We start from the raw sequence: 27,244 nt of genomic DNA, 5'->3' as shown, positions 1-27,244 counted from the left end.
GCCGCGGAACACATTGCCTTTCGCGCGCCGCCACCTGCTGGCCTGCATCCCGGGGCTTCCCGGTCTCCTGGCAACGCCAAAGATGGCCGGCGCGCGAGGACTCCTGGGGAGTGTAGTTCTTTCCCTCCTTTCCACTCTGTCCATGGCTCAGCTATTAGGACCTAGGCGCCCTGGACTACACTTCCTAGGTTGCTCCACGCGCGCCTCCCACAGCCTCGCGAGAACCCTGTGACGGAACCCATCTGGAGAGAGGGAGCTCTCGCGAGGACCGCCGGTAGTTGTAGTTTGAGGCTGAGGAGAGACTGCAGAGGAGTCTACAAGGCTGAGCGGAGACTACGAAGGCGGAGAGACTACAAGTCCCAGGGGGAGAGGCGCGACCGCCTGGAGGGCGGGGGGTACGAAAGAGGAACGCGAAGGGCGCCGGGGTGAGTGATGGGCCGGGGGCGGGCGCGCGGTCTGCAGGGCCGGGGGCGGACCGGGGGCGGACCGGGGGCGGAGGCAGGGGCGCCGGGGGCGGCCTTGGGGCGCGGACGCCCGGGCCGGATGGTCTCCGGCGCGGTGTGGGGCGCGGAACCCGGACAAAGGTCCGCGGGGACCCGGCTCCCCTCCGGCTACCGAACCTCCCGCAGGAGTCGTCATCTGAGAGAGGCCGTCGGTAGCTGGACTCAGGCCCCCTCCCCCGCCCCCGAAGCCGCGGAGCCCCAGGAGGTCTCGCCCTCAGGACCGAACGCAGGCCGGGGTGGGTGGGGGGAGTGTGAGGCCGCCGGCTGTCCTTGGAAGCCGTGTTCACACCGGCACTCTCCCTGGAGGTTGCGGGATCTATTAGTCCGTTTATCGCCACGAAATTGTCAAGGTTGAGTCGTTACGCAGGTTTTCGAGGAGTGTGTTGCCACCGTAACAGTTTGACTGGTGTGTTAGTTCCGGTGTAACTTAAGAGCAGGTCACTAGGGTACATTCGGATACGGCCTTTCAAGGGTTTGAAGGAGTAGCATTTTGGCAAATGCAGCTTCGCCCAAAAATCTGTTTTCTGACAATTCGTAACGGTTTCGTTTGATTCGAAGGGGTCAACCTTGGCCCCGTTTTTCGTTTTGTGTTTTTCTTAGTATCGCTACATTATAAGGAGGATGCTGACCTAGGTCTGCATCTTTCTCGTGGTTTTTAACCTGAGGAAGGCCTGGACGGGTTCCCGTACCCGGTGGTCAGGCAGCCCGCCTGGATTACTCCCACTCCCGCTCCCAGCCAGGAGCCACTGGATAAGTAGTCTGTGTTCAGGCAGAATCTTAATGGCCACATTGTTTTCAGAAGTTCCTAGAAGGAGATAGAATCTGAATTATCCAAAAAGTTTCTTTTCGTAACACAAGCCCCCGCCCTGGTACAGTCCTCCCCGGAGCAGAGCAAACAGACGCATTGGTGGGTGATCACCTGAGTGGGCTGGTCCACAGGGGCACCGCAGGACCCCAAAGGCACCTCCCAGCCCCTCGCTGACTTCTGTCCTCCAAGACAAGCTGTGACTTATCACGTGACTCATTAGAAGCATGAAGGAGTCCCCACAGCGCTGAGAGTTCCGCACCTCCAAGGCGAGGGATGCCTTTGAGTGGTTTTCCCGCATGCAGGCCCCAAGCGGAGGCTGCAGGGGTCCACACCCCTGTCAGGTGTGCAGAGGCCACAGAATGGTGGGCAGTGGGTGCCACGTGGCATTCGTGGCATCGGCCACACGTGTCAACAGACCGGAATGTTTCCTTTCTATCCGGTCAAACCGTGGACGGCATTTATTTTCCATCACAGTGCGAGATGGGACTTTTAGATCGGGAAGCACGTTCCTAAGTTCTCAACTTCCTGAGTTCTTATCTTCCTGAGAGACGAGTTCCACGTTGGCTTCCTTTGCTTGCTGAGAAGACCATCGGCAGTACCTACTCTGATTGGCGGGGAGGGGTGGGCAACGGGCCTGTGTTGTGCTTCATCAGTGCCTCAGAGCCTGAGACTGGTGACCCCCTGTCCCCACTCTCCTGTCCTGCCACAGCTGCCTGGAGGCTCGGGGAACCGAGCTGCAGTGAGCACTTGTGTGCTCACTCTGGCTGAAGAGCCTTTTGCAGGGTCCTCCCCCCAGCCCTAACTCCTTATGGAGGGACCGCAGATAACCCCACCCAGTCAGCCCTGATACATTACTTGCTTAGGGTCACAGCGGCCTGGAGGCTTTATTTCTTCACTGAAACCAGTTCTCCTAAGGAAAAATGAGCTGTGAGAGAACATACAGTACAATTTAAATTCTCACCGAGTTTTGGGGTGCGTGGGTGGCTCAGTCGGTTGAGCATCCGACTTCTGCTCCGGTCACGATCTCCCGGTTCCGAGTTCGAGCCCCGTGTTGGGCTCTGTGCTGACAGCGCGGAGCCTGGAGCCTGCTTCGGGTTCTGTGTCTCCCTCTCTCTGCCCTTCCCCCGCTCGTGCTTGCTCTCTCTCTCTCTCTCTCTCAAAAATAAACATTAAAAAAATTTTTTAAATAAATTAATTAATTCTCACCAAATTTTTCATTGCCACGTAGAAATATTTTTATCCAGTTACTTAACTTTTTCGCTCTGATACGATCAGGACGAATCACATGTATTCAGTCGGTTAGTGAGGTGTAATTCACATGCAGTTATTGACAGCTGCACCCAGCTGTGTAACCTGCTACCGATCATGATAGAAAACATTTCTGTCATCCTGGAAAGGTCTCTCGTGTTGTGGACCGAATGGTGTGTCCCCCAAATCCATATGTTGAAGCCCTAACTCGCAGTGTTTTGGTATTTGGACGCTGGTGGGGCTCTTGGGAGGTGGTCAGGGTTAGATGAGGGCACGAGAAAGGACCCCATGGTGGGATTAGTGCCCTTAGGAGAGAAGAGAGAAATCTGGTCACAGGCACAGGGAAGGCTGTGTGACACCGAAAGAAGTTACCGTCTGCAGGACGGGAAGGAGGCTGAGCCAGACACGGAATCTCTGGAATCTTCCGGCATCTTGGAGTCTTGGCTCCAGTCCCTCCGTGTTGCTGTGTCAGCACTCCTGGGATGTGCCACAGTGCGCCTATCAGTCCTGTGGTGGCACTCGGCTTAGGTGACTAAAGAGGTTATGGACGTTGTGCACATCTGTGGGTGTGCTTTCCTTTCTCTTGGGAAAATCCCTGGGAGTGACGCTGCTGGGTTGGGTCTACTGAGCAGTGTTTCGGGGCGGCTTTAATTTGCATTTCCTTGAGCTTAGTGATGCTGAGCACCTTCCCACCTGCTCATTACTGCTCACACCTCTTTTCTGAAATGTCTGATCCAGTCTTTTGCCCTTTTAAAAAAATTACCAAGTTGTGAAAGTCCTTTCTATCTTCTGGATACATGGTTTGCCAGATATATATTGCAAATATCTCTCATTCTTTCACTTGCTTATTCATTTATTAATGTTACATTTTAAAAATTAACTTTAAAAATTTTGGAGGAGTTTTAATTTTTTTTTTCAACGTTTATTTATTTTTGGGACAGAGAGAGACAGAGCATGAACGGGGGAGGGGCAGAGAGAGGGGGAGACACAGAATCGGAAACAGGCTCCAGGCTCTGAGCCATCAGCCCAGAGCCCGACGCGGGGCTCGAACTCACGGACCGCGAGATCGTGACCTGGCTGAAGTCGGACGCTTAACCGACTGCGCCACCCAGGCGCCCCAGAGTTTTAGATTTACAGAAAAGTGTTAAAGGTAGCCAGTTTCCCCTACTACAGACATTTAGGTGACTATGGTGCATTTTTCAGAACTGAGAATAGCAGTGCTCACATTCCAGACGGCAGGTGTCACTCAGGTCCACAGCGTCCCTGTCCGGGTTCCACACTGCGCTGAGTTGTCGCAGCTCCTTTGTCCCCTCCGGGATGTGTGTCTCAGCTTCTCTTGCTTTGTCATGACCTTGACAGTTTTGAGGAGGACCGCACAGGCGTTGTGTCGAATGTCCCTCGTTTCGGGTTTATCTCTTGTGTTTTCTCATGGTCAGAGGGGGGTTGTGGCTTGGGGAAAGGACACCCCAGAGGTGAGGTGGCCCTCTTGTCACATCCTATCAGGGGGTCCTGTTGGCCGGTCACCTGGTCCGGGTGGTGCCTGCCGGGTGTCCCTCCTGTCTTCCTGGGCAGCAGCCACTCAGTGAGGCGGTCTCACTGCGGGGCTGGGGACGAAGCTGTGCCTCCCTCCCGGGACCGGGGTGGGGGGGGGGGTGAGGGCGGGGGGCGGCGGGGAAGAACCGCCGTAGTATTTGGAATTCTGGAGGGAGGAGTTCTGTCTCCCCCACGTGCTCACGCTTATCAGCGGTCCCCTCCACCAGCAGGGACTCCTGGATGTGTGTCGTGTACTTGGGGTCCGGTCCCGCACTGTGTTGTTTTGCCCTGGCCATTGGGGGCTCTTTCATTTGCTTGTTTCGGGGGCACCGCCTTACTTTGTGGCCCTGCCGGGGGCTCCAGGTTCATCTCGTCGTGTGCCCGCCTCAGCCGTAGCGGCAGCCACGTCTCCAAGGAGCCCTGGTGTCTTTTACTGGAGGACGGTGTTTAGAAGCCAAGATCTGGGCACTGGTGTGCGCCTTGCTGCAGCTGTCACGGCCTGAGGTCTTGTTGGCGGATGAAGTTAGATAACGTGTGCAACTGTTTGTCTATGTGTATGTGTGTGTGTGATCTGTGTGTGTGTGTGATCTGTGTGTGTGTGTGATCTGTGATCTGTGTGTGTCTGTGATCTGTGTGTGTGTGTGCATCTGTGGTCTGTGTGTGTGTGTGTGCATCTGTGGTCTGTGTGTGTGTGTGTGTGTCTGTGATCTGTGTGTGTGTCTGTGATCTGTGTGTGTGCGTCTGTGATCTGTGTGTGTGTGTGTGTAACCTTCCTGTGAGAACCTGGCTCCTACAGCCGCCATCGGTTTCTTATCTCTAGCCCCAAGTGCACACAGAGGCAGTTTCAGAACTGCTCACCCACATTCCACCCCGACGAGAAACAAATTTCCCAAGTTGAGTGCAGCTTAAGTGTGGTTCTTTGGATCTTTAGCTTCTTAGTCAAACACCGTTTTCCAGGGGTGCTGAGGTCAGCTCCTTGTTTTGCATCCCCTTCGGTGTATTGTCATATATTTGTGACCCAGTTAGAACCATTGGTCGCAGTCTGTGTTCTGTCTTGAGATCCCCAACATTGTTTGATTTGTGTGCATTAAACTTTACTCTCTGTGATACATGATCCTATGGCTTTTGACAAGTCCTAGTCTTGTGTCCACTGTGATGGTGTATTTTGATGAGCAGAAGTTTTTAATATTGATAAAGTTTAATTTATGAATCGGTTTTCTTTCTTGGTTCATGCTTTCTGCGTCCTTTCTAAAAGTCTTTGACGAACCAGGTCACCAAGATATTCCCCTATATTTTCTTCTAGAGGCTTTTTCTGGCTTCAGTTTTTACATTTAGCTTCATGATCCATTTCTTAGTTTTCATACTGTGTGAGTACAGGTCCAGTTTTTTTGTTTTTAATGCTATTATTTTGAGAGACAGACAGACAGACAGACAGACATGAGCAGGGGAGGGGGCAGAGAGAGAGGGAGACACAGAATCTGAAGCAGGCTCCAGGCTGTGAGCTGTCAGCACAGAGCCTGATGTGGGGCTTGAACCCATGAACCGTGAGATCACGACCTGAGTCCAAGTCTGACGCTTAACCAACTGAACCACCCAGGTGCCCCTGTTTTTATTTATTTTTGAGAAGAGAGAGACAGAGAATGAGCGGGGGGAGGGGTAGAGAGAGGGAGACACAGAATCTGAAGAGGCCCAGGCTGTGAGCTGTCAGCACAGAGCCCGACACGGGGCTTGAACCCATGAACCGCGAGATCATGACCTGAGCCAAAGTTGGACGCTCACCCGACTGAGCCACCCAGGTGCCCCTGTATTTTATTATTTAAAAAAAAAATAAGTTTATTTATTTTGAGAGAGAGAGAGAGAGAGAGAGAATCTCAAGCAGGCTCCGCACTGTCAGCTCGAACCCGTGAACTCTGAGATCATGACCTGAGCTGAAATCAAGAGTTGGACGCTCAACCGACTGAGCCACCCAGGTGTCCCTTGGTCTTACATATGTTAAAATAAATTTATTCCCACAAACTATGTTTTTGAATGCCATTGTAAATTATATTTATTTGTCATTTTCCAAATAGTTGTTGCTAGTATATAGAAATAACAATTGATTTGTATGTTCTTAGAACATTGCTAAATTCACTTATACTAGCTTTTTTCTGTAGATTTCTTAGGATTTTCCATATAAACAGTCATGCCATCTACACAGAGACCGTTTCTTTGTTTTCTCTCCTTATTATACGGACTAGCACCAAGGATATTGGGTATCTTGATTCCTTCAGTGTTTAGGGGGAATGTCCTATATTTCACTGTTAATATGTTAGCTGTAGGTTTTTTATAGGTATCTTTTATTTTTCGTTTGCTGAGACTTTTTATTATGAATGATCCTGAAATTGTGTCAAAAGCTTGTTTTGCAGCTACTGAAAAGGTCATATGATTGTTTTTCTTCTTTAATCTGTTAAAGCATTCGATGGTAACAACCGGTGTTTGTGTGGCAAGCCAGCCTTGTGTCCCGAAAGGAGCTCATTTGGTCACGTTCTGTCACCTTTTTCATGTGTTACTGTATACAGTTTGCTAATATTTTGTCAGAGTTTTCGGATTGATGTTCATGAAGGATAGTAGTCTGTACTTTTTTCTTTGTAATGTCCTTGTCTGATTTCCATCCGGGTTATATTGGACTATCTTTGAGTCTTGCTGGCCTTATATGAGCTGGGACATGTTCCCTCTTTGTTTCTGAAGGACTTTGTGTAATATTGGCACTTCTTCCTCAAATATTTGATAGACTTCATCAGTGAAGACACTGTCTGGGTTGTTTTCTCTGGGGGAAGCTTTAAAATTGTGAATTCAGTTTCTTTAATGGCTATAAGGCTATTCATATTTTCTGCTTCATCTTGTATCATTTTTGGTAATTTTTATCTTGAAATAAATGAGGCCATTTCATGTAAATTGTTGAATTTATTGACTTAAAGTGGTTTATAATACTGTCTGATTATCCTGCCATGTTTGTAGGATTTATAGTGATTTCTCCCCTTTCATTTCTGATATAGATAATTTGTATTGATATTTTTTCTTGATTGTTCTTGCTAGAGGTTTGTCAGTTTTATCTATTTATTTTTATAGAAGTATGATTAACATACAGTGTTATATTAGTTTCTGGTGCAAAGTGTAGTGATTCAACAATTCTTGTGTTCCTCAGTGTCAGTGCTCACTGCAGTCAGTGAGGTCACCATCTGTCCCCGTGCAACACGTCTACAATCTATTGACTGCGTTCCCTGTGGTGTACTTCCCACCGGTGACTTCCTTGTCTTGTAACTGGAAGTGAATCCCCTTTATCTATTTTACCCATCCCCCACCTGCCGCCCTCTGACAACCACCAGTTTTCTATATTTAAAAGTCTGAGTTGGGGCTCCTGGGTGGCTCCGTTGGATAAGCGTCCGACTTCGGCTCGGGTCATGATCTCCCGGTTCGTGAGTTCGAGCCCCGCGTCGGGCTGTGTGAGGACAGCTCGGAGCCTGGAGCCCGCTTCAGGATTCTGTGTCTCCGTCTCTCTGCTCCTCCCCCACTTACACTCTGTCTCTGTCTCAAAGATAAATAAAGCTTAAAAAAAAAGCCTGAGTTTATTTGTCTCTTTTTTCTTTGTTTCTTCCACTGTTTTGTTTCTTCCATCCCACATATGAGTGAAATCATATGCTATTTGTCTTTCTCTGTCTGATCGTTTCACTTAGTGTAATTTGCGCAAGCTCCATCCGTGTTGTTGCAAATGGCCGAGCAATATTCCATCGTGCACGTTTCCCCCCTTCCTTCTCCACTCACCTGTGGAGACACTTGCGCTGCTCCCGTACCTGGGCTATTGTAATTCTTGTAATTAGTGCCTCGGTAAGCATGGGGTGCGTGCACCCTTTTGAATTGGTGTTTTTGTTTTCTTTGGGCAAATACCCGGAGTGGATTTACTAGATCATATGGTAGTTCTATTTTTAATTGTTTGAGGAACCTCCCTCCGGTTTTCCACAATTGCTGTACCAATTCACATTCCCGCCAGCGGTACACCAGGGTGCCTCTGTCTCCATATCCTCACCAGCACTTGTTATTTCTTGTCTTTTTTGTTGTAGCCGTTCTGACAGATGTAGGACGATCTCTCGTTGTGGTTTTGATTTGCATTTCCTGATAATTAGTGATGTTGATGTTTTCACAGACCCAAGTTTTGATTTTACTTCTTGTTTCTAATTTTTGTCCACTTTCTATTTCATTAATTTCTACTCTTATTTTTATTATTTCTTTTCTTTTCCCTAACATGGGTTTAATTTGATCTTTTTCATCTTCTTAAGATGGAAGCATAGATCAATTATTTTACATGTGCCTTCTTTCCTTACATAAATATTTAAACTATAAATTTCCCTCTAAGCATAGCTTTAGCTTCTTACACAAAATCTGATATGTTGCACTTCATGATCTTTCTGTTAAAATGGGTTTTTATTATTTATTTATTTATTTATTTACTTGAGAGAGAACAAGTGGCGGAGGGGCAGAGAGGTGGGGTAGGGCATCCAAAGCAGGCTCTGCGCTGACAGCAGAGAACCTGATGCGGGGCTTGAACTTACAAACCGTGAGATCATGACCTGAGCCAAAGTCAGACGCTTTACCAGCTGAACCGCTCAGGCTCTCCCCTTTCTGTTGAAATGTTTTGAAAGTACCTTTGTTTCATCCATGACTGGCTTAGAAGTCTATTGTTTAATTTCCAAATATTTGGAGATTTTCTAAATATCTTTTGTTATTGATTTTTAATATAATTCCATTGTAGTCAGAGACTATGCTCTGTGATTTTGATCCTTTGAAATTCATTGGTATTTATTTATGGTTTAGCATGTGATCTCTTAGTAAATATTCTGTTTGCACTTAAGAAGAATGTGTATTCCATTTTTGTGGAGTGTCATGTTCTACAATTATGAGTTGAGTTAGTTGAGAATTTTACCCAAATCTTTTATATCCTTACTAATTTTGTTTTCTACTTAATCAGTTATTCGAAGAGGGATGTTAAAGTCTTCAGCCATGGTTGTAGATTTGTCTTTTTCTTTTTCACTCTGCCACCTTATTCTTTATGTATTTAGAAGCCTTCTATTAAGTACATACGTATTTGAAATTGACTTATTTTCTTGGGGCACCTGAGTGGCTCAGTTTTTTTTTTAACGTTTATTCATTTTTGAGACAGAGAGAGAGAGAGAGCAAGAGAGAGAGTATGATCAGGGGAGGGGCAGAGAGAGAGAGGAGAAGACACAGTATCTGAAGCAGGCTCCAGGCCCTGAGCTGTCAGCATAAAGCCCAACATGGGCTCAAACTCACAAACCATGAGATCATGACCTGAGCTGAAGTCAGACCCTTAACCGACTGAGCCACCCAGGTGCCCCTCCTTTCAAGATTTTTAAAGTTAATCTTTAGTTTCCAGTAATTTGAAAATGATGTGTCTAAGTGTGGCTTTATTATATTTGTCCCTTCTATGTCTTCCACCAAATTTGGAAAGGTTTTAGTCATTATTTCTTCACATATTTCTTCTGCTCCACTATGTGTCTCTCCTCTTCTTCTGGAATGTATAATTACCCATGTGTTAGATGTTTCATACAGTTGTATTGGCCCCTATACCCCTCTTGGCGCTCTTCATGGTTTTCTCCCAGTCATTTCTCTTTTTTTCCTTCAGACTATGATTTCTATCAATCTTTGATGTTACCAAGTATTTCCTGTCACTCGCATTCTACTAAGCTGTTCAGTAAAGTTTTTATTTCAGATCGTATATTTTTCAGTTCTAAAATTTCCATTTTGCTCATTAAAAGTGTGTGTGTGTGTGTGTGTGTGTGTGTGTGTGTACATATACATATATATCTTCTATTTCTTTGCTGGGATTTTCTATATTTTTATTCATTTTGAGTGTATTTTCCTTTATCTCATTGGATATAATTATTAAGTCTGCTTTAAAGTGTTTGTTTGATCAATACCTGGGTCATAATATAATTAGTATCTGTTGTGTGTCTTTTCCCTTGAGAATGGCTGATATTATTGTGGTTCTTCATATGCTTGATAATTTTGGATCGTATCCTATATACTGCAAATGTTATGTTGTGGAGACTCTGGATTTGATTATATTCCTCTGAAGAGAGTTAATGTTTTTGCCTAAGCATGCAACTACTTTCATTAGATTCAAAATGCAAATTCTGTCACACCTGTGATAAGTTCTGGCTCAGATCTCAATTCAGATGGCTTCTCAGCCCGGACTGCACACAGACAGTTCAAGACTTGGCTGGAAATCTGAGCAGAGTTTATACACAGAATCCCTCTTTCTCAGATTTCTCCTCTCACTCTTTAGCAGCACTGGTTGCCCAGCTCCTTCTCCTGGTTTCTCTAACAAGAAAGATAGTGGGCTTTCTATCAGAGTTTTCATCACCTAATACCACCACTGTGATGACTGTGCCGCCCTCAGGGTAAAGACACGAAAACAGGAAATGCATTCCGGGCTACTTCCTTTAAGTTTAAACTGCCCTCAAAATCTGCCTGTTTTTGTTCAGAGCCTTCAGGTAGCTGTTTTTGTCCAGAATGCATAATTACCAGTGGGAGAGTCATTTTGTTAGAAGCCAGTTCTTCCATACTGGAAATAGAACTGCATGGCTTTTGTATTCAGAAACCAAAGCAACTTTAGTTTCCAAATGGGGGGCACAGGTGTCGTTTCCTAGGCACTACAGCTGTCAGCAACAGAACACTTGCAGGGAACTGCTGTGCCCCTAGAATATCATCTTCACTGGGCAGGAATTAGATAAAGACAGGCTTCGTGTGGGCCTCAGGACAGTAAACTAAGGATGCATGCTAAAAGACACTCTTACGGGATAAGAATATGAATCTAATTGCAAAAAGATAAATTTGAGATAATAAGTTGCACTTACCTTACTTGAATAGCCCCTTTTTTCTTTAAAGCATTCTTCAAAGAACAACCAAATTAATAAATAATATTCTGACATTTAGTCTCCTATGAAGTGTTATTTTACGTCCTTAGAGACTGTATGTGAAGCTAGGGCTGGCCTTTCATGCCATATTGGTTTGAGAAGTATCAAGAAGTCTCTTTTTGTTGGGGTGTCTGGGTGGCTTAGTCGGTTAAGCATCTGACTTCAGTTCAGGTCATGATCTCACGGTCCAGGAGTTCGAGCTCTGCATCCGGCTCTGTGCTGACATCTCAGAGCCTTGAGCCTGCTTCAGATTCTGTGTCTCCCTCTCTCTCTGCCCCTCCCCTGCTTGCACTCTGTCTCTCTCAAAAATAAATAAACATTAAAAAAACAAGTCTCTTTTTGCTGTAGATCCCGGTTCTCCAAGGGACGTGAATCTGTTCACTATCTAACAACAGCAAGAACAATGCTTATGTAGCACTGACTGTGTGCCAAGCACCACTCTGAGTGATTTACATACGAGAACTCATTTTACCCTCTCCACAATGCCTATTATCAACCTGTTTTAAAGAGGACAAAACAGGTTTACAGCAGATCCCACAGCAAGTACAGGCAGGGTAAGGAATGGGCCTGGCCTCTAGCTCTAGAACCTCTACTCACCGACCATACTACACTAGCATCTGAGAGTTTTCCAGCTGGAGCCAATGAATATGGCTTGTTTTACAACGTTGAACAAATGATATGTTTTACACATCTGCCCAAGTATGATGCAGTTCTACAGAAATTCTCAATTTAACAAGTGAAAGTACCCAAAATTGAAAAAAATATATATATAATACACCTTTAACTATTATTTAAAGACTATTAACTGAAGTAAAAATAATAACAGTCTGTTGTAGAATTTTCTCACATATGTAGAAGTAAAAGACATGCCAACAAGAGCTCTAGAGGTAGGAGGTGGTCTGGGGCCTGCTGTAAAGGTTCTCACATTGCTCATGAAGTACAAGAGTATTTTTTAGACCACATAGACAATGATGAGTTTGATATGCATATTTAGTCTGTAGAGGAACCGCTAAAAAATAGCATAAAAAGGGAGAATTAAAAAATCAGTAGAGGAGATAAAATGGACTTTAAAAACTTGATTCACCAACCCCCCCCCCCCAGAAAAAGGGAGGAAGAACAGAGAACAGAGGGGAAATACAGAATTCAAACATTAAGGTGGTAGATTTAAACTAAAATACTCTAATAACTGCATTAAATGTAAATGGATTAAATACTCCAAATAAAAAGTAGAGATTAGCATTTCTAATCATCAGGGAAAATGCTACTTTGCATCCATGAGGATAGCTATTATAAAAAAACAGAAATAACAAATGTTGACTAATTTTTTTAATTAGTCAAAATTTTTAATTTTTGAGAGAGAGAGAGAGAGTGAGAGAGAGCATGTGAGTGGGAGAGGGAGACACAGAATCTGAAGCAGGCTCCAGTCTCCGAGCTGTCAGCACAGAGCCCAACGTGGGGCTCGGACCCATGAAATGTGAGATCATGACTGGAGCCAAAGTCGGACGCTTAACTGACTGAGCCACCCAGGCACCCCCAACCCCAATTTTTTTTTAATCTTGAAAGAGAGAAGCAACATATCACATAATAGTATAGCATTGCAAAGACTGAATCAGGGAACATGGAGGCCAGGGTCAAGTGGTATTGCACCCTAAAATACTAAAAAAAAAGAACTGTCAACACAGAATTCTGTACTCTCCAAGACTGAATGTGAAATGAAAGCATTTTCAGAGAAAGGAAAACTGATAGAATTTGTTGCTATCAAATGTGTACTGCTAAAAATGCTAGAGAAGTGTTTGTAGACTGAAGGTAAATACCAAAGTGAAATTCAGATCTTATGAGTGAATGATGAACATCAGGAATGGTAAATATCTGGGGGAAATGTTTTCTTTCAAGTACGTATTTTAATTAATTAATTAATTTATTTTTAATGTTTATTATTGAGAGCACAAGAGTGTGCAAGTGGAGGAGGGGCAGAGGGAAGGGGACAGGATCCGAAGCAGGATCCGCGCTGATGGCAGTGAGCCTGATGTGGGGCTCGAACTCACGAACCTCGAGATCATGACCTGAGCCAAAGCCGGATATTCAACCAACTGAGCCAGCGAGGCACCCCTCAAGTACATATTTTTTAAAAAATTAAAACATCTCTTGTGTTTGCAATGTATGCAGATGTAATAGGTATGACAGTTGTAGCACAAAGAATAGTAAAGGATACACGAACCTATAGAGTTGCAAAGTTTCTAGATTTTTTAAAAAGTTTATTTACTTTGAGAGAGAGAGTGCAGGGGAGGGGCAGAGAGACAGAGAGAGAGAGAATCCCAAGCAGGTTCCATGCTGTCATCCCAGAGCCTGATGCAGGGCTCAATCTCATGAACTGTGAGATCATGACCTGAGTGAAAATCAAGAGTCCTGTGCTTAATTGACTGAGCCCCTTAGGCACTCTGCAGTGTCTACATTAAAAAAAAAAATTTTTTTTAATGTTTTATTTATTTTTGAGAGAGACAGAGAGAGACAGAGTGCGAGTGGGGGAAGGGCAGAGAGAGAGGAGACACAGAATCTGAAGCAGGCTCCAGGCTCCAAGCTGACAGCACAGAGCCCGAGGCGGGGCTCGAACCCATGAACTGTGTGATCATGACCTGAGCCAAAGTCGATGCTTAACTGACTGAGCCACCCAGGCACCCCTGCAGCGTCTACATTTTAGTAGAAGTGGTGCCATATTCTAATTAGGCTGTGAAAAAGTAAGGATTGTATGTTGCAGTCTCTATAGCAACAGCTATAAAAATACGCAAAGAAGTATAACCAAAGAACCAAAAGATAAACTGAAAGAGAATTAAAAAAAATTTTTTTTTTCAACGTTTATTTATTTTTGGGACAGAGAGAGACAGAGCATGAACGGGGAAGGGGCAGAGAGAGAGGGAGACACAGAATCGGAAACAGGCTCCAGGCTCTGAGCCATCAGCCCAGAGCCCGACGCGGGGCTCGAACTCGCGGACCGCGAAATCGTGACCTGGCTGAAGTCGGACGCTTAACCGACTGTGCCACCCAGGCGCCCCTGAAAGAGAATTTTTTAAATATTCAAATAATATAAAAGAAAGCAGGAAAGAGAGAACAGAGGAATAAAACACCATAGAGACCAAAAGAAAACAAAATAGTAGCCATAGTGTCTTTATACATTTTTCAAAGCCCACATATACATCAAGAGTGACCATAAGGGTGTTTGGGTGGCTGAGTTGATTGAACGTCTGACTTTGGATTTTGGCTTGGGTCCTGACCTCACGGTCTGTGAGTTTGAGCCCCGAGTTGGGTTTTGTGCTCTGTGCTCTGACAGCACGGAGCCTGCTTGGGATTCTCTCTCTCCTTCTCTCTGCTCCTCCCCCATTCACACGTGCACACATGCACACACACTCTCTATCAAAATAAATAAGTAAACTTAGAAAAACAAGAGTGACCATAGTGTAAATATGGACTTTGGGTGACAATGACGTGTTGGTATAGGTTCATTGATTATCCCAAATTACAGGATGTTGATAGTGGAGGAGGTTCTGCTTCTGTTGTGGTGGGGGACTATGGGAACTTGCTTACTTCCTGCTCGATTTTGCTGTAAACCTAAAACTGCTCTAAAAATATTTTATATATTAAAACAAAATAGAGGGACAAGCAGAAAATGGACAATAAAATGGTAGACCTAAGTCTAACAATAGTGATAATTACATTAAGTGTTAATGGACTGAACTCTCCAATTAAAAGGTAGAGATTGGGGCACCTGGATGGCTCAGTCGGTTTAGCGTCTGACTTCAGCTCAGGTCATGATCTCACAGTTCGTGAGTTCTAGCCCCTCATCGGGCTCTGTGCTGACAGCTTAGAGCCTGGAGCCTGCTTCGAATCCTGTGTCTCCCTCTCTCTCTGTTCCTCCCCTGCTCATGCTCTGTCTCTCTCTCTCTCTCTCTTTCTCTCTCTCTCTCTCTCTCCTTCAAAAATAAATAAAAACATTAAAAAAAAAAAAAAGGTAGAGATTGCCACAATGGATACATAAGCAAGACCTACTACATACTGTATATAGGAGATTCACTTTAAATATTAAAAAACACAGGTTGAAGATAAGATATATAGATGCAAAATATATCTATAGATCTAAAAATCCATCTATGTTGCAAACAGTGAATATCAGACTGTATTGGCTGCATTTATATTAGGTAAAATAGATTCCAGTATATTGAGTATTACCAAAGATAAAGGGGAAATATCTGATAATAAAAGGGTCATTTTTTCAAGAAGACCTATCAATTTATGAATGTGCCTAATAACAGAGCCTCACAATAAATGAACCAAAATTGACAGAGTTAAAAGGAGAAATAGATAATTCCATGATTATAATAAGAGAGTTTAACATCTCTTTCTGTCACCAATTATTAGAATAAAACAGCAAAAGAAATTAGTAAAGACATAGAGGATCTGAACGCTACGCTCCGGCGTCTTGACCTAATTGATATTTGTAGAAAGCTATACTCATCACAAGCACAATACAGATTCCTACTAAGTGCACAATGTATATTCTCTGACATAGACCAATTGCTGTGCCCTAAAACAAGTTTCAAAAAAAAACTAAAGAAGTAAAGCTGTATTTATTTGCAGATGACATGATTGTTTATGTAGAATAATCTAAGGAATCTACAAAAAGTGCTAGAACTATCAAATGAATTTAGTAAGATTTCAGAAAGCAAGGCAAATGCACAGATTTTAATTGTATTTTTATGTACTAGCAGCAAACTATTAGAAAGTGAAATTAGAAATTCAATTCTATTTACAATAGTACCAAAAAATAAAATATTTAGCAAGAAGTTTGACAAGCTCACTTATTAAGTAGTCTGAGCTCATGTATAGGACTGGCTTGTTCAGAACCCACTTCTGCCCAGGACCACCTCTTCACTGCAAACTACAGAATGTTGCCGAGATAGCTTAAAAGAAAATGTGAAGAAATAAATGGAGGGTGATAGCACATTCATAGATCAGAAGACTCATGATTGTTAAAATGTCCATTATTCTAGCCAAAATGCCACCAGGCTCTTTTATAGAAATTAACAAGGTGATTTTGAAAATACAGAAATGCATATGACCTAGGTCTGGCAGAGCAAAGCTTATGCTACTGGTTTGCAAGCTTTCAGGAAAGCTTCAGTAATCGAGACTGTGGTGTTGGTGAAGGACAGACACATAGATGCATGGGGCAGAGTAGAGTCCAGATATAGACCCATACATACACACTCGGTTGATTTTCAACAAAGATGCCATGATGGAAGATGCCAGAAGGAAAGTCTTTTTACATTTTTTATTAAAAAAATTTTTTTTAATGTATGTTTTTGAGAGAGAGACAGAGAAAAATAGAGTGTGAGTGGGGGAGAGGCAGAGAGAGAGAGAGAGAGAGAGAGAGAGAGAGAGGGAGACAGAGAATCCAAAGCAGGCTCCAGGGTCTGAGCTGTCAGCACAGAGCCCGATGCAGGGCTTGAACCCATAAACTGAGAGATGATAACCTGAGCTGAAGTTGAACGCTCAACCAACTGAGCCACCCAGGTGTTCAGTTTTATTTTTTTATTTTAGAGAGAGAGTGCACATGAGTGGGGGAGAGGGCAGAGAGAGAGAGAATCTTAAGCAGGGTTCAATCCCACAACCTTGGGATCCTGACCTGAGCTGAAATCAAGAGTCGAATGTTCAACTGACTGAGCCACCCAGGTGCCCCAAGAAGGAAAATATTAAAAAAAAAAAAAATCCCAGGGACAGGTAGGCTGTTTTAATTTAATTTTAATTTTTTAAATTAATTAATTTATTTTGAGAGAGAGAGAGAGGGAGGGAGAGAATGAGTGGAGGAGGGGCAGAGAGAGAGGGAGAGAGAGAATCCCAAGGATGCTCCAAACTTCAGTGTGGAGCCCAGTGTGCGGCTCAGTCCCACAAACTGAGATCATGACCTGACCCCAAATCAAGAGTCAGATTCTCAACCAAGTGAGCCACCCAGGCACCCCCACAAAGGATAATCTTTTTATCAAACAGTGCTATAACCCCTGGACACACATATGAGAAAAATGAACCTTGATCTTTGCTTCCAACCATACACAAAAGTAACTCAAAGTGTAAAACCTAAAACTCTAGAACTTCTAGAATAAAACACAGGAATGACCCTCGGGTCAAGGCAGAGATTAACCTTAGGACACAAAAAGCAAGAGATGTAAAAGAAAAAATGGATGCATTGGATTTTATCAAAGTGAAAACATTTGTTCTTCTGGATCCCATGTGAAAATGAAAAGTCAAGCCGCAGATGGGAGAAAATACTTGCAATATACTTACATCTGAAAATACACATATCTGACAAAGAGCGTGTGAAGAGCTATTATGACTCAGTGATAGAAGGACAGCCAGTTAAACAAAATGGACAAATGATTGAAGAAGACATACGAGGGTGAGGAACCATCATCAGTGACCAGAGAAATGCAAGTTAAAGCAACAGTGAAATGCTCACGGCACAGCCACTGACACAATGCCCACTGTTGGCAAGAATGCGGAGCCGAAGAGCCCCCACACCCTGCTGGTGGGAGCGCACGTGGTACCGCGGAAGGCTGATCGGCAGGTTACACTTCCCTTGACCCTGTTGCTGCAGTACTGAGTGCTTACCCGAGAAATTAAAGCAAATGTCCACGCAAAGATGTGTATAAAAATGTCCACAGTAGCTTTATTCACAGCCACTAAAATCCAGAAACAGTCCAGGTGAACATCAGCAGGTGGTTGGGTAAAGGCAACGTTGCGTATCATTCAGCCATAAAAGGAACGAGGTACAGATGAATCTAAGGATTATTATTTCTTTTTTTTTTTTTTTAATTTTTTTTTTCAACGTTTATTCATTTTTGGGACAGAGAGAGACAGAGCATGAACGGGGGAGGGGCAGAGAGAGAGGGAGACACAGAATCGGAAACAGGCTCCAGGCTCTGAGCCATCAGCCCAGAGCCCGACGTGGGGCTCGAACTCACGGACCGCGAGATCGTGACCTGGCTGAAGTCGGACGCCTAACCGACTGCGCCACCCAGGCGCCCCTAAGGATTATTATTTCAAACGGAAGGAGCCAGGCACACAAGTGTACACACTGTGTTCATTTACGTAGAATTCTAGAAAATGCAGGCCGATGCAGTGACAAAGGTCAGCCCCATGGGTGCATGAAGCCAGGGTTGAGGGAAGGACGGCAGAGGGGCTCAGGCGTCGTCTGTGGGTGGCAGAGACATCCTGCACAGCGTTTCCAACTCCCCGAGTTGTGTGCTCTACGTGGATGTGGTTTATTGTATGTGAATTATACCCTAAGAGGTTGACTGACTAGCAGATGATAGTGTTGGTTAAAATATGTACTTCTGATTCCTGAATTGAAAGGGTGTTTTGTGACTTAGTATGACCCTGGGGTTGCCTCTTAACCACAGATTGAGCTGAAGGTCCCATGACATTTAGGGTTTCCACAAGGCACGGAGAGATAGATGGCCTCTGCTGAGCCAACCTTACATGGGCAAAAGTGGAAAAGGTGTGATCACACCCTGTAGATGAGGGTCAGTGCGTCTGTGACATCAGCAGTTACTGTCCTAGAAAGAAGGTGCATTTCGAATAAAGTGCATTTTGAATGGATGGCATGAATGAGGGGCAGCAAGGGGGCTCTTACCAAGGCCTGATGGTTGTTTCTGCCTGTGTAGGGCTTCTAGCATGAAGCGGATAACAGGACGGAGCCCCGCCCTTGTTCCTATACCGCCCTCCTGCATGTGTCATCCTGCCTTCACCCTCCCTCCCTGCCGTGCTCGGAACCCTGGGGCTCACAGTGCAAGGCGCCTGTCAACCATCCTCGGCAGTGGGGCTCTTCCCCAGGACCCCCAGCCAGGAGCTCGCCCACCGCCTCGTCTTGATGGGCCCTCGGCTGGCTGAGGGGGTGGTTTCTCATTCCCCGGCTCCAGATGTGTTCCTTGCCGACCCACCTTGCCACTGTGGAAGCTTCATCTCCAGGAACCTGAACAGGTTCCCTGAATAAGCAGCTCTTTCTGTCAATTAAAAAGTCCTTTTATTTTTTTAAAAAACCTTTTTTTAATGTTTTATTTATTTTTGACAGAGAGAGACAGAGCATGAGCGGGGGAGGGGCAGAGAGAGAGGGAAACACAGAATCCGAAGCAGGCTCCAGGCTCCGAGCTGTCAACACAGAGCCCGACGCGGGGCTCGAACTCACGGAATGTGAGATCATGACCTGAGCCGAAGTCGGACGCTCAACCGACTGAGCCACCCAGGCACCCCGTAAAAAAGTCCTTTTAGAGTTGACTTTTCTATGTCCAAATATTTAGCCAGCTGTGTTTTGGACAGATTATAATTATGGTTACCACCTTGTAAGTTAACAGAAATTTGTTCAAAACTGAAACAATTCACTGCAGGGGTTGTGCGGGTTAGTGGGTTTTCTCTGACCACATTGGAAGTGTGGCAGTGTAAGCACATCTCACGGGCTGTGGGGTTTTGAATTTGCTAGTGTCAGGAAACTTACCCACTGTGTGGGGCCCCATCAGCCATCAGAAGTCCTCTGCTCTGGAGTTGTCCTCAGTTGTGGTTTTAGGTAGTACTTTTATCACCCAAGCTGACATCTTTCCTGCAGTTTCCATGACAAGAACAGGGTGAGTAGCAGAAAATTATAAGACTGCAGGTCCCTAACTGGCCCGTGCTGGCCCCAGAGACACCTCGCTGCCCAGGTGTTCTGTGTCTTGGTGAAAATGGTTGAGTTGGGGTTTCCCTAGGACAGAACAAGATGGCAGATGGACGACATCCATCTGAGCTCATGAGTAGGACCGGCTGGTCCAGAACCCCTTGTGCTTAGTCCTTTCAGGAGGCAGCGAATGGCTGAAAGCTTTGGAGGAAGCAGTGAGTCTGTCCAGCTCCAGCTCCAGACGGACTGAGCACAGCCCCCCCAGTCCCCCAGCTCCGGGGGCTCCTTGTGGTGAGTCCAGTCGACCTGGGAACAACGGGCCTCAACGGTGTGCCTTGGTTTGCAGGCCCGGGACCAGGGATCTGCGGCTTCTTAGCAACCCCACCCTGCCCCCTGAGCACTGGGCGACAGGCTCTGGATGTCTGCAGCTCCCATCCCAGAAGGCCAGGTAAGGGTCCTGCACCTCGGCCCCCACGGTGCCCCAGGAGGAGATGCCTGCACCCACACAGTGCCCCTGTCTGTTGCAGACCCTGCGCTCTGGGACATGGAGCTCCAGCGCGCTGTCCTTCTGGCGGGTCTCCTGGTGGAAGTTGCCAGCAAATCCTCAGAAAGTGTGGTAGGTGACGCGTCACGGGGCAGCATGGGTGCCAGGAAGTCCAGTCTTCCCAGTTGCCTGCCCAGAGGGGCCTCACCCTTCGACCTCTGGGGGTCACCCTTGCCCTGGCCCCAGAGACACTGACTGTGCCCTCTGTCACGGCCAGGGAGGCCCGTGCCACATGGAGGTCAGCAGACACATGCCCCCAACTGTCACCTGTTCTGTTATGTCCCCTAGAACCTCCTTTCTGTCTCTGCCAACGTGAACCTGTTGCTGCAGCTGAAATAGGGTCTCTACACAGCTGCCCCCCACTGGCCCTGAATGGAGCCTGCGGGCTCTCTGCCCGACAGCGGGGTGGTTGGAGACTGCTTACTCCAGGCAAGCAGTGGCATAAGGCAGGGTCTGCCCCAGGCTTCCTGTGACCAGGTGCCCTGGCTCTCCCAAGCCACACGTCATCCAGGCCAGGTGGGGCCTTCCACCACTCTGCCTCTGCTAGGGTTGGGTGGAATGGGAGGGCTGGGGTGTCCCTCGGGGGCTGGGCCTCAGCTGTGAACCGGCCTTCGACACTTCCTGTGGTGGTGTGGGTACTCCGTGCCATTCCTTAGACACCTTACCGTTCACTGTGGTCTTGTCGCAAGAAACAAAAGCTCAGCTACGATAAACACGCTGTGCCGAGCTCCCCTTGGAAACCCCTCAAGTCTGGTCCCGTAAACGCCAGCGCTCGGCATGTCTGTCCCCCACGTGGTGCACTCCTGCGTGCTCACCCAGCAGGTGTGAGGTCATACCCCACAGCGTGCCCTGGTCTGGGCACTTCCTCCTCGAGGGCCAAGCTGAAAACCCCCGGTGGAAGGCATCCGTAGCATTTCTGAGAACATCGGTGGACCAACCAGGACCCAGGGGGTGACTATTTTGTTGGGAGTGAGGGGCAGACACACCTCACCAGGGAGGCCAGGGCCGCCTGGGTTTATCTTCATATCTTATTATAGCCTAGAAAAACGTGTGTGTCCTTTTTTCATGAAGGAGTCCACATGTGGCCCTGCAGTAGGGTTTAGCACCTCTGTCGTCTGGCAGGTGGCGAATAGCCAGGCACACCTCATTTTATCGCGCTGTGCAGATACTGCATTTTTCCAGATTGAAGGCTCGCGGCCACCCTGCGTTGAGCGAGTCTGTGGGTGCCACGTTTCCACCAGCATCTGCTCACAACATGTCTCTGTGCCACATTTTGGTGATTCTCACGATATTTCGACTCTTTCGTTACTATCACATTTGTTACGGTGACTAGTGATCAGTGATTATGACCCGCTGAAGGTTCGGGCGACGGCCAGCATTTTGCAGCAGCAGAGCAGTTTTTTTTTTTTTTCAACGTTTATTTATTTTTGGGACAGAGAGAGACAGAGCATGAACGGGGGAGGGGCAGAGAGAGAGGGAGACACAGAATCGGAAACAGGCTCCAGGCTCTGAGCCGTCAGCCCAGAGCCCGACGCGGGGCTCGAACTCACGGACCGCGAGATCGTGACCTGGCTGAAGTCGGACGCCCAACCGACTGCGCCACCCAGGCGCCCCGAGCCGTTTTAATTAAGGCACGTACATTGTGTTTTAGACACGACGTGATTGCACGCCTGATGGACTAGAGTGTAAACGTAACTTGTACACGTACCTGAAACCAGAAAATTCACTTGACGCGCTTTATTGTGGTCTGGAACTGAATCCGCAGTACCTCTGAGTGAAGCCTGTCAATCATTTCTTGGACTGAAGTGCCCCACCGCGTATCCGCCTGTGGTCCGCGGGGCGATCGGCAGCAGCTCCGTCCCGGACCCGAGACCCACCTGGAGAAAGGGCCACGGCCCCCACCACCTCCCAGGCGAGGCCTTGGGTGGTCAGCCGGGCAGGCAGTGGAGGGAAGCGACTCCATAAACCTCGGTCCCGGAAGTGTTCCCAGGACCGCTCCCTGCCCCTCCTCGCTGCCCCCCAGGCCAGGGCCGTTCCCAGCCTGGCCTGCTGGTCCTGCCCGAGCGTCCGGCTGTGGGGTCTGGCAGCTCACCAGCATCTCCCCTCTAGGGCCAGCAGCCTGAATGTTGTGTGGACGTGGTGGATGTCAACACCACCTGCCAGAGCACAAGCCCGTGTGGCCCAGGTAAGCTGCTTTGGCATGAGCCAACCCTGACCGGCCATCACCAGCGTGGTGATGAGGACAGTCCTCACGTGAACTCTGCTGAGCTCACCATACCTGGTGTGAGCAGGAGGGCACATGGCCCCTCGGGAAGGACGCTGGAGGGGCCTGGGAGCTGGGCCAGGGGCTGGGAGAGCGGACAGAAGCCGCAGGAAGGGGACAGGACCGCGTCTGAGCCTGCCTCCTGGCCAGCAGCCTGGCTGCCTCTTCTTGGGCAGAAGGGGCGGGACCCCGTGAGGAGAGTGGCTCCGGGCAGTGGGAGGTGTGGGGGAAGCGAGACTCTACCTCTCCTCCTAGGGTGTCCGGCCGGACGATTCGCGGGGACAAGCCCACAGCCCGAGTAACATGAGCTTTATGTGACACGGGAGCCTCATAAAGAAGCCAAGACGGGAGCGCTCACGCGCCAGGCTGAGCAGGGAGAGGCGACTGCGGGAAAGTAGGCTGTGTGTGGGGTGGAGGCAGGCGAGGGCGACCTTAACGAGGTCCGCCGGGCTCGGGTCCCTGGCGATGCGCGCGTTCCTTTCCCCCTGCTGCGTGGGCGTCCTCCACGTGGGGCCTTTGTCCCTGCTTCTCAGGGAGAGAAAGCGACGCCAGAGCCCTTCTTGCTCCTGTGTTTTGAGGGTCTTCAGCTCAAAATAATTTTTGTGTGAAAGAGGCATATTTTGGGGTGACGTTCGGGTCCCCTCAGCCCCCACTTGAAACTTCCTCCTCAGAACGTTCCACACATTAAAAGCCAAGCTGGGAGCTGAGGGAGATTTGCTTGGAAGTTGTGAGATAAGGGACGGGCAGCGGGAGAAAGAGCGCAGGTGAGCGGGCAGGAAAGAGCGGGTCTGAGCCCCTGGTGGCACGCCTCGGGCTCGGTGTCCTGGTGGCCGTCCGCCCGGTGAGACCGATGCTCAGGCCGGGCCTCCACCGGAACGAGGCCTCGGCGTGGCGTGAGCGGGCCGGTGTGGAGTCAGAGGCATTTCTGGGGAAACAAAAGAAAACAGATGTGAATGGTGGTAGCGAGTTACAAACCTGGTCTTTCAGTCTAGAGGCCAGTCTCTACGTACCTTTCTGGATGCTGCACTCAAAGCCTGTTTGGGGGGTGAGGACAGCAAGAGGCAGTCTGACGGATTTCCCGGGTTGCACTGCGGCGAGTGTCTCTGGTGAGGTCGTGGGGCTTCTTGTGAGCTTCCCGAGTGGCCCACGCAGCAGCAGGCACGAGGTTGTCCACACGTGAGGTGTCGAGGTGACTTCTGCGAGGTTCGTGTCAAGACGTCCAGCCTCAGCTTGCAGGGCTTTGGGGAGACGGCGGTTTTAGTTCTTTTTTTTTTTTTTTTTTAAATGTTTGTTTATTGCCCGCCTGGGCGGCTCAGTCAGTGAAGCATCCGAGTCTTGACTTCGGCTCAGGTCACGATCTTCGGTTCGTGGGATCGAGCCCTGCGTCAGCCTCTGTGCCTGCTTGGAGTTCTCCCTCTCTCTCCCCCTCTGCCTGCCCCTCCCCCTACTCGTGCATGTGTGCTCTCTCTCTCGCTCCAAATAAATAATAAACATTCAGCACGGAGCCCATCGTGGGGCTTGATCCCACGAACCGTGAGATCATGGCCTGAGCTGAAACCAAGAGTTGGATGCTCAACCAACTGAGCCACCCAGGCGCCCCGAATTGAATTTGTTTTTAAAATAAGTCTAGCCTCACTAAACTTGGCCCGATTACCTAGCTAAGTGCAGCAAGAATAGTGATTAACCATTTAGACTTTTTTTTTTTTTTTCAACGTTTATTTATTTTTGGGACAGAGAGAGACAGAGCATGAACGGGGGAGGGGCAGAGAGAGAGGGAGACACAGAACCGGAAACAGGCTCCAGGCTCTGAGCCATCAGCCCAGAGCCTGACGCGGGGCTCGAACTCCTAGACCACGAGATCGTGACCTGGCTGAAGTCGGACGCTTAACCGACTGCGCCACCCAGGCGCCCCACCATTTAGACTTTTAAGTCTGCCTTGCTGGACCTTTTCACAAGGAATCTTAGGTTGGACTCTCGAGGCTGGGAAGCCAAGCCAAGGACTCGCCATCAGACCTTACCTGCAGTACCTATAGATGTTGGTGAATTCCTCTCTCCTTTTTTTTATGTTTATGTATTTTAGAGAGAGAGAGAGAGAGAGAGAGAGAGTATGTACGAGCAAGGGAGGGACAGGGAGAGAGGGAGACAAAGGATCTGAAGCAGGCTCTGAGAGTGCACTGCCCGACATGGGGCTCGAACTCACAAACCGTGAGATCATGACCTGAGCAGAAGTTGGATGCTTCACCTATGGGGCCCCCCCAGGCGCCCTGAATTCCCCTCTTCTCAAGGTCAAAATACCCTTAAGTTTCCTGGATTGGCCAGGAAGTGAGCTTCCTTACTCACCTGTAAGTGAGGCTGGGAAGTATCAGGTGGTTTTCCTTCCTTCCTTCCTCCCTCCCTCCCTCCCTCCCTCCGTCCTTCCCTCCCTCCCTTCCTCCTTCCCTCCTTCCTTCCCCTTCCCTCCCCTCCCCTCCCCTTCCCGTCCCTCTTTTCCCTTCGCCTCTTATCTCCCCTTCCCTTCCATTATGGATTTTTTTTTTTTTAAGTAATCTCTACACCCATCGTGGGGCTTGAACCCATGACCCTGAGATCAGGAGTCACACGCTCCGCTGACCGAGTCTGCCAGGCACCCCTCCTGTGGTTTTTCAAAAGCGGCTTCATTGGCTTCGTAAAGTCAACCTTAGCTCCTTTGTCTGGTCACCAGTCCTGGCAGGGTCACCTTGTCCCTGCACAAAGCAGCCCAGCCCTGGGCCTCCTTGGGGCCGGCAGCCCTGCACCGCTTTGCCCGGTTACCCTGCAGCCGGTTGGAGGGGTGCTTCCCACGATGGCCTCGCTGGCACCGGGTCTGTTCCGGGACCCCATGCTCCCAGGCCTCCTGGTGTGGTGCTGGGCCTGTCTGCCCGCGGTACCACAGGAGTAACCGCTGGTCAGTCTTCAGGCCTGCCATCCACTTAGCGTCATCTCACAGTGACACATTGTGTAGATTAAACGTCGCACCTGAGTCTGGGGCTTGTCCCTGGACACTGCCCCAGCGGCCAGCGCTAGCATTGAGGCCCAGGTCAGTACCTGCAATCGAGCATGTGTTTGCTTAGCCTCTGTGCTAAATGTTGGGGATGTTAAGAAAAAATAAAGGCACGAGACACAATTCTTGCCCTTAAGGGGTGCCCTGGCTACTTGGCAAAACAGACTGTCCATGAACCGCCGGCCGGTGAGAGCTGGGCTGCTCCCAGCACCGGGGGAGGGGGAGGCTGCTGGCCGGCACATCAGTCTGGGACCTCCCCGGGGAAGGGTGCGGAGGGCGGGGACAACACGGGGGCAAGGGTCACCCCTGGGCTGGAGGCAGGGCCACTGACGGGGCAGGGTGAGGGCCGGCGGTCAGGCCATCGTGGTCCTCCCACGGCCGTGTGTGGCGCCCGCCCGCAGGATTTTACGAGACGTCCGGTAAAGGAGCCCGCAGGAGCCCCTGGGTGAGCGAGCTCGCTGCGGCTCCCGTCGAGTTTGCTCCTTTTTCTGAGAGCAGGTATGCCGTTCCATCCAGACCTGCAGAACGCACATTCTTGGACGAACTCTCATTTCACAGAGTCAGAATACAGAAAAGCCCCCTGAAGACAGCTGGCGTGGGTCACTCGCAGCTGAGTCACTGTCTCTTGCGCAGGCTGCTACAGGCACCGGAACGAAGACGGCAGTATCAGCTGCGTCCGATGCAGAAACGGCACCTACCACGGCTCCGAATGCAGAGGCCGCACGTCGCTGCCCGGCCGCCCCGCGGCACCCCCCACCGGGCCCGCCTGGCCTGCTTCCCGCCGAGGGGCCTCATCTCCAAGTTCTGGAGGAACGGGTGGGAGCTGCCTTTCTTGTTCCCACAGCAGCGGGTGGCCCACCTCGCCCGGGACCACCAGCCATCGAGTGAACACCCTCGCTCGGGTCCCCTCCGTGCCCAAATCCTTGTCCCTGCGGGACGGCCATGGGGCGAGGGCAGCTGTGTCCCCATGGCCACCTCCCTTTCTGGTTTCTGGCCCGTGATTCCCCGCGGAGCTGTGTCTCTGGTCCCCTGGGTGTCCTCAGCTGGGTCCCCGTGCGTGGTCCAGACCTGCCTGTGGGTCTGGGCTGCCCGGGAGCCGGCACACTGACACGTCTGCTTCCCCACAGCCGCTGGCTGGGGCACGCACTTCCCGGTGAACAGGAGCACGGGGACACCGGGGCGGCCTGATTTCGGTAAGTCTCTGGCTCACCGGCCCAGAGCAGGGCTTCTACCAGGTCTCGGTGGAAAAGGGGGCATTCCTAGTGCCCGTGACCACTTACGCCGGCCTCAGCAGGGCCACGGCTACGGCCAGGGTCGAACTGCAGCCCGGCCGAGGGATCTATGTGCGAGAACCCTGCCCCATCGCAGAGCGGGGCTGGCGTCAGTGGGCACAGGCAGGAGGCCTGTGCCACAGCACTCACACGTGCCCCCGAGGTTCTAGTCAGTGGAAGGCCACCTCACCCGTGGCCTCAGTCCTGGCCCACCCAGCCCCTCGGTCCACAGAAACTCTGCGTGTGCGGTGCTCTGGAGACTGGAGGGTGCACTGAGGTCCCCTTGCCTCCCTCCGCTGTTCTGGGGATGTGGGGTGTGGCCTGCAAACACTGCGTGCCAGGCCGAAGAGCCCATCACACCACCCGGTCCTCAGGGCCAGACACAGGCCCCC

The 27,244-nt window shown here is 49.0% G+C and overlaps 1 protein-coding gene across 3 annotated transcripts in view; it reads left to right on the top strand.

The window, feature by feature from the left end:
- The first annotated feature begins 368 nt into the window (after positions 1-368).
- The window catches only part of CC1H1orf159 (chromosome C1 C1orf159 homolog), a 32,093-nt gene continuing 5,217 nt past the window's right edge, over positions 369-27,244 (top strand). Inside the window, exons 1-6 of one of the 3 annotated variants that reach the window (XM_045475191.1) lie at positions 369-425; positions 20,102-20,203; positions 20,283-20,371; positions 22,409-22,484; positions 26,215-26,397; positions 26,709-26,774. In XM_045475191.1, coding sequence (XP_045331147.1) covers positions 20,300-20,371; positions 22,409-22,484; positions 26,215-26,397; positions 26,709-26,774 — 397 coding nt within the window. In that variant the 5' untranslated portion in view covers positions 369-425; positions 20,102-20,203; positions 20,283-20,299. Of the gene's footprint in view, positions 426-20,101; positions 20,204-20,282; positions 20,372-22,408; positions 22,485-26,214; positions 26,398-26,708; positions 26,775-27,244 lie in introns of those variants that run through there. The other 2 variants (XM_045475192.1, XM_045475193.1) reach the window with 2 other exon arrangements.

Source organism: Leopardus geoffroyi, chromosome C1 (genome assembly GCF_018350155.1).
Source record: "Leopardus geoffroyi isolate Oge1 chromosome C1, O.geoffroyi_Oge1_pat1.0, whole genome shotgun sequence".
NCBI classification, from domain to species: domain Eukaryota; kingdom Metazoa; phylum Chordata; class Mammalia; order Carnivora; family Felidae; genus Leopardus; species Leopardus geoffroyi.
This window is presented reverse-complemented; position numbering and strand designations above follow the sequence as displayed.